This window comes from Antrostomus carolinensis, unplaced genomic scaffold (assembly GCF_000700745.2).
Source record: "Antrostomus carolinensis isolate BGI_N321 unplaced genomic scaffold, ASM70074v2 scaffold13831, whole genome shotgun sequence".
NCBI classification, from domain to species: domain Eukaryota; kingdom Metazoa; phylum Chordata; class Aves; order Caprimulgiformes; family Caprimulgidae; genus Antrostomus; species Antrostomus carolinensis.
In genome coordinates this window covers 16509-23735 of record NW_010296371.1, presented here as the reverse complement: position 1 = coordinate 23735, position 7227 = coordinate 16509, and the positions used below count along the sequence as shown (strand labels likewise).

Here is a 7227-nt window from a genome sequence, read left to right as displayed (position 1 = left end):
AAGTTCCAGTGTGGGACCTCTTAAACACAATTGCCAAATGTGTGTTTAGTTTCACTGCTCTCGTCTTATCTTCCTTGAGTCTTTTTTATGCCTTTATTGTCTGTAGGGTGAATAGAATCTCTGGGTTCCCATTGGGTGAGATAACTGTAGGAATTTGTTCCACAAACTGTTGGCTTTGGCCTGTCTTGCTGTGTCTAGCTGCCTTTTTTATTTTCTAAGGATAATGTCTTGCTTGTAACTGACGCCTTTGCTCTGCTTTTTAACCCCGCTGGGTTTTTTTTGGTCTGTCCTAACCTCTCTGATACGTCATGTGTGTTTGCTATCTTTATAGACATCCTGCTAGAGGCTTGTCTTTCCAGCTTTAACCTTTGGCTGCCTCTTTAAGTTCTTCCTAACAAGCTTCCTCACTTTATGTAGTTTCCCCTTTTCACTGGTAAGCAGAACTCTGACAGATTATTTTTGGATCTTAATGCTCGTGGAAGGACACTGAACTTTATACTTCACGGTCATGATACAAAGTTGTTTTTCAGGGATAAGTTTTTGGAAAAGACTTTACATTCTGGATCAGTTTGAGAGTTTGGTCTTTTCTTGTGAGATCCCAGATCACTCACTCTGCAAAGTATTTGATGGTGTCTAAAAAAACATAACCTGTGTCCTGTCCTACTGTGATATTTACTTGGTCTATATGAGAATATCTGAAGTCTCCTAGAGCTGATGAATTTCTTTGTCTTAATGACTCCAACATCCTTATGCATTCAGTTACCCCGAGCAGATGATATTTTAGTTCTAATTCTGTACTTTTCCTATTTAGGACTAGAATTACAACCCAGGCAATTTCTATATTCATTTTAGATTTTGTTTAAAATATAACCCCCCTAGTCTCCCATGACCCAGTCTACTCTCTCATTTTCTTAGAATTATAATTGTAATGGTAATTTAGTGTTCCATTCATTATCTTCATTCTACCAAATTTTGGAGGTGCCTAGTATATTAATATTGCTTACCTTAAACATGATACCTGAGTTCTTTGAAACAAAAAAATGCCCCAAAACATACTCACAATCAACAGCTGCAAAATGAACTGTCATAACACCAAGATATGTCCTCAATGAGAAATAAAAACCTCTATAAAGTAGTTTACTGTGAGGTATTGTCAATGATCACCATTTTTAAACTGTTTAGCTGTGGATATGTGGTAGGTCTGAAGAGTCAGGGAAATGCCTGCATGCTTTTAAAATCATAACCTAACCATTGTATTTCATCATATTGAAAGAGAAATGTGGCCACAGGGGTGTGCTTTGGAGGGGTTTACAGGCAGTTGCTAAACACCAGGGCTTTTCTGAAGTCACTGCATTTTTCATAAAAATAATAAACTGAATCAACTGATTGTTTTCAACAATTTGAGAAGTGCTGTAGGGAAACCTTGATATACCAGAGTTGAGTACTGACTTCTGGAGCATCCACACGGGATCAGGTCAGTAACTGCATTAGCAATCCAGCACAAACATCTGTTAGGAGTTAAGCTTTGTTTCTTGCAGGTTATTTTTGAATGGCTGGTTTTCAAATATGGAAGCAGTGAATATAGAATAATTAAACTGATAGCTGTTGCCTAAATGAGACTATACTGCAGTATTTCTTCAACACACATTAAGTAAAATAAGTTTAGAAATCAGATCAAACCACAAAAAACTTAGTATGAAATGCAGTGGTTGTTTTATTTTTAAAAAATAATCTTTTTACTGTCATGGTTTTTTCCCCTGCATCTGCTTTGTTTTATTTAAGGAGGTACCAGCAGCAGGGAACACACTGTAATAACAGAGATCTGTTGTTTGCCTGAAGCCAGTTCCCAGCTCTCCTGCACTGCCCCTCTCCCTGGTACAGAAAATACAGAAATAGCATCGATACTCACTCTGGTCGTGATTATCTCTGTGGTTAGGGACTAGGACTGGCTTGGAACATCTCTGTGGAGAGAGACTGTCTAGTCAGAGTAGTTATTCAATTGTGCCATTGTCATACTTCTTCTGATCTAAAGAATACACATTCATGATGCTTCAGGGTTGATATTGGTGGTGATTTTTGCCTTAAACCTGGTGGACTGGGGTGGAGAATACAGAAAATAACTAACCACAAAAGCAACTCTGTGGGCTTTGTTGTACATAGGATCATAAACTGGTTCTTTATGATACTGCCATATCTAGACACTGCAGGCATTTTGTGAGGTGAATGACAGGTAGGAACTTCTTGTCCTGCGCTGTGGCCTGGCCAGTAGAAGCTGAAAAAACTTCACATTAGCTTACAGACTGGATGGTAGATGGAGGGGAGAGTGTGCAGCACCATCTGGTCCTTTTTTTCTAACTCCTTGTGTTTCCACAGCTCTTGCTCTCTGGTTATCTTGTAGAGGGTTGCTAACTGATGCACTCTGACCTCTCTTTCAGATTTTAGTTCGCAAACTTCCTGATGGCAGAGAACTCTGGGGGAGGATTGTTGAAACAGAAGCTTACCTGGGTGGGGAAGATGAAGCTTCCCACTCAAAAGGTGGGAAGCAAACTCAACGAAATGCAGCAATGTTCATGAAACCAGGAACTCTGTACGTGTATCAGATCTACGGGATTTATTTCTGTGTGAATGTTTCCAGCCAAGGTAAGTTGAGGCTGAAAGAGTTTTAGTGCCTAAAGCATGGGGCTGATATTTCAAGCTGTTTGGTCCCAGCTGTATGAGCTGTTCGGTCCCAGCTGTATGAGCTGTTCAGGCACAGAAATAAAGACTAAGGACTGGAGGAGAAACTTGACAGGGTGGAACTTTCAGTTTTGATGCTTTATTCAGGTGATTCAGTGAACTCTGCAGTCTAATGACAGCCTAATCCCGGTGTCTGTTGTCACGACAAGAAACTCCTCCGTCTCCTGCCTTTATCTTCAGAAGCAGTAAATGTTGTAAACAAAAAGGTCTGAGATGTCCTAAGCGTAAGCAAAGAGTCACTGCAGGAGAATTTTAGCTGCTTTGCTGTATCTTAAAACAAAAAAGAAAAACACCTCAAATTAAAATACCCAGACTGTTACAGAATCTTTAATATTCTCAAGATAATATAATCAACCACTAATCAACCGATTCTGGAATTTACTGAGACTCTCCTTCCCCAGCTCCTCTTAACATGCAAGTGTTACTTCTAAAACTTGGGGTTTTTTCTTTCCTGTAAGAATGACAGTGTGTGCCTTGCAATAAAGCTGTTGGTTAATCAGACACCTTGAAATGGCAGCAGCTGTTTCTAAGGTAAATACTCATTTTGTTAGAAAAAAAATCTCAAAAATAATTTCTTTTCTTTTTTGCCATTTCAAAGATACAGCTTAAAAAAACCTGCTCCTGTATTCCCAAGTAGAAAGCAAATGTTGTAACAGTGACCATTAATCCTGAGGTTTTGGCCTTTGGACAGGGGCCAAGCAGCAAACCAGTGCCAGGTTGTACTGTGGGGGAAGAGCCTGTCTTTCTCAATGGAGGTCTGGAGCTGGTGGATGAACACATGTGCATTTCATTACCTCGTCTCTGCCAAATCTGTTTAGATAATGAGAGCAGAATGGGTCTTTATTCAGGATGGGATTCTTAGGAAGAATAATTTTAATTAAAAAAAAAAAAAAGATGCTTAGCCTTTGAATTCTAGAAAGATTTCTTTGAAATTTTTACTTTGGGAAATTTTCACTTCTCTACCCGTGCTTAGTTTTGTAGCAAATCAGTTAAAGAGCTCATTATTGAGATGGTTTTCATTGGATTTTTTGTTACAAACTTACTTTCCCTGAGCCTCTCATACACGCAGCTACGCTGAGGCCAACACAGCCGTCACTACCGGCTTTGCCAGGAACACACTGAAGTACCTAGGATGTTGTGTATCAGATGCATCTACGTCAGTAGGATTTACCCCTTCGGTATATTTGCCCATGTGAAGATGTGCTGAAAGAAAGAATCTGAGGAGGAATCATACCTGAGATGCTTTTCCCATCTTAACAGAGATGGTGAAGGAGCCTGTCCTGTCGTTTAGTCTGAGGGAGGGATTGAGGAAGTTGTCTTTTGTGGCAGCACCTGGGTAGAAGGCAAAAGCATTTCATTTTCTGGATATGGGACAGATCTTGGAAACTGTTTTGAATCTGGCTGTGGCAGTGCAGGAAACACTGGGAAAACACCAGGAAACACTGGGAAAAGAAATACCTGTTGTGTCTTAGTAGCACAGACCATGCTCTGCTTATAGCATGAAAATCTGATGTAATCGGTTTCATCATCTTTGTGCAGGGGTTTTGATGCAAAATATCTGAGTGCTTCAGGGTCTCCCTGGGAATGCTGAGAAACCCTGAGTGACTGACCAGGAGATTATAAAAGGAATATGAACATACTGTTTCTGAAGGTGTTGCTTGGAAAGACTGAACACAAATTACTGAGAGAACACTAAAAGCTTTTCCTTTTCAAAGGGCGCATCACTCTTTTCTTGGATTTTGGCAGTGTCAAGCTGTGGAGCACCAGGTGTTCAACAGTGGAGAACATGGGGTGATTATTGCACCTATTCCCATGTATCATCTTCTGCCTCCTGTGATCTCCCAGGATCTTCCATATCCCCTCCTCAGCTGTCTTCCAAGCTGAAGGTTTCTAGTCTACTTAGCTTATTCCTTCCTGAGGCTCTTGCTCCAAAGCTAGTCCATAACTTTGATCATCCTGGTTGCCTGTCCCTCAGTCTCTTCCAGTTTTGTTATATCTTTCTGTAGAGGGAGGAGAGAAAAAGAACAAGTCTAGACATGCACACAAGTTTCCAGGACAGCAGAGCAATTTGCTTTATATGAGTAGTTGGGGTTTACATCTGTATGGCATTGCTGCAGCAAATTGGAGCAGGGGAGAAGGGGAAATGTCTTGGGGTGTTCCTTGATGTCATCAAACACACACAAACTGACCCCGCCTTGAACCATTTCAGCATTGACCTGGGTGCATGTTAGCAAGGTTCATACTGAATGACGTGAAAATGAGGGGAAAACCTCAGGCTGACTGCAGGAGAAATCAGTTCTAGAGATTTTCCAAATGTTTCTGTTTGGCCATCGAGTGCTTTGCATCAAAACACTAACGGAGTCATACACTGATTTTTTAACAAAGCATTTATTTCTGGACGCTGTTGGAACAAGCACGTGGATTTAACTGAGATCTGGTGTGGGTTTTAGGTGGTTTATTGAAGTTAACACAAACTACTAATCACAAATTCTTAGCTGGCTTAGGTTAAAGTACCTACTTTTGTAGTGTACGCAAGTCCTGCTGCTGCTTAAATGACAGGATCTGTGTGGGAGGAAGGCAAGTGGCTCAGAGAGCCAGTCCATCCTCTGAAGTCCTGGCAGCGACTGCTGTCCTGCTGCTTCTCAGACTCTTGAACTGGCGACCGTAGAGCTGGTTTTGATGAACGCAGCCGTCCTTTTACTGGAGAGGGATGAGAGTGCTGTGCTGTCCCTGTGTTGCCTGTGTTTTGCTACCTTCTTGGCACAGACACTGCACAGGGCTGTCCCAGACACACACGCTGCTGGGACCAGGCAAGCAGCGTGAGTTGGACTGCTGCAGCCGACTTTCAAAGAGCAGTTTTAACACTGACTTGAATCACGCTGGGGCTTTCCTGGTCCTTCATCAGCTCAGGATCTGAGGCCTGTACGAGATGTACAAAGCTTCCTATGCTGCTCCTACTTGCTACCCTCTGTTTAGTTTGTCAGGAATGGGGTCTGTGGCTCCTGAGACTCCAGCTCTTCAGAGCTCTCTTGTTTTGATATGTAACCTCATAGCATTGTCTGTTTTCATAGCAGGTGGAATAAACCTTCTCTTCTGTTTTCTATATTTGGCTTATGCTGGACTTCAGGCTCAGTGGTATCACTTGGGGATAAGAAAAGGTGTGTCACTGGCAAAGCTGTGCTGGGAGAGGTGCTTGAGAGGCTACAAAAGCACAGACTTTACCTTGAGAGCCACCACCACTGGAGTGTCCTCAGCCCAGACATCAGCACTTCAGCTGGAGCTTGTTGCGTTGCTGCTTCGCTGGGGCAAGAAGTTGTGTCTGTTACTATGTTCAGTCGAGTTCACTTCACTGCATCTCTGTGCTCATAAAATCATAAGGAGCTGATATTATAAAATCAAATATTTTGTCCCTGAGGAAGGGGAAATCTTTGATAACATCACCAAGGTAAAGCTGCATCGTGTGGGATTTTAATGTGAGAGGTCTTCCCATCACTGGGTCAAACACTGCTACTGCCTGACGCCATGGCAGGCATCACTACATTGGGGTTTTTGAGAAATCAGAGATGATGGAGGAAGGAGAGTTTATAGAAAAATAGAACCAGTGTCTTCCAGTGTGCATGAATCCTACAGTCCATCCTGGCAGCAGCACAATAATCTTAGTACAAAGAGCCTCTGGGGCTTCCCTGGCTCCACGAGGAGGGTCAATGCCAATTAAGCTTCTCTTTGACTTTCTGTGATTTGTTTCTCTGGAGTTTGCCCAGGTCTGTGCGTTGCTGCCAGATCTGAAAGAACACCTTGTAAAATCGAGATCCCAGTGATGCTGTAGCCAGGCCAAGGGTCACACAGCATGGACTTCCCCTTACTTACAGATCTTGGAGTAGGACTTTGAAGGAAGTGTTTCAGGAGCAGTGAGTCAGACGGGTGGAGAGAGGAGAAAATTTTCCCCTCTCCAGTGGCCAAGAGCTGTTTCCAAGAATGAGAGCTGGAGCTGTTCCAGGGAAGGAGCAGCAGGCTGCACAGTGGGAGTGTGGGACTTCCCTATTGTTTTATGATTTCTCACTGCTCAGGGAGAGAATTGGCCTCTGCCTTGCTGTTAGATCCCAGCTTTTAGCTTTGAGTGCTGCTCGTTACATGGAGTGACTCTTGGGCATGGGAGGCAGAGATTCAGTGCACTGCACTGGCACTGCTGGCGGGTCAGCAGCCACATGCTGAAGCCAGATAAGCCCTGAGAGCGAAGCGCTGCAGGCTGCGGAGGGGGAGGAAGGCAGGAGGTGAGCTGGGAGGATTCAGCTACTCTGTGGTAGTTAAAATAAAACTTCTGATATGCAGGTGTGCTCAGGAGGACCCGAACATCAGCTCAGAGGTGTGAGGACAGATGGGGCAGAGAAGGCAGGAGCTCCTCATGGCATCCCTGGACTCATCCTGCCTCCTGTCTCCACCTTTTCCCAAAGCTCTCACAGTATCGCTCTCACATCCAGGGGCTGTGGGCTC

General features: G+C 43.2%; 1 protein-coding gene across 1 annotated transcript in view; it reads left to right on the top strand.

Annotated features, from left to right (window-relative positions):
- MPG (N-methylpurine DNA glycosylase) overlaps window positions 1-7227 on the top strand; it is a 10762-nt gene that overhangs the window by 1203 nt on the left and 2332 nt on the right. Inside the window, exon 2 of the mRNA XM_010178263.1 lies at window positions 2436-2640. Coding sequence (XP_010176565.1) covers window positions 2436-2640 — 205 coding nt within the window. The remainder of the gene's footprint in view (window positions 1-2435; window positions 2641-7227) is intronic.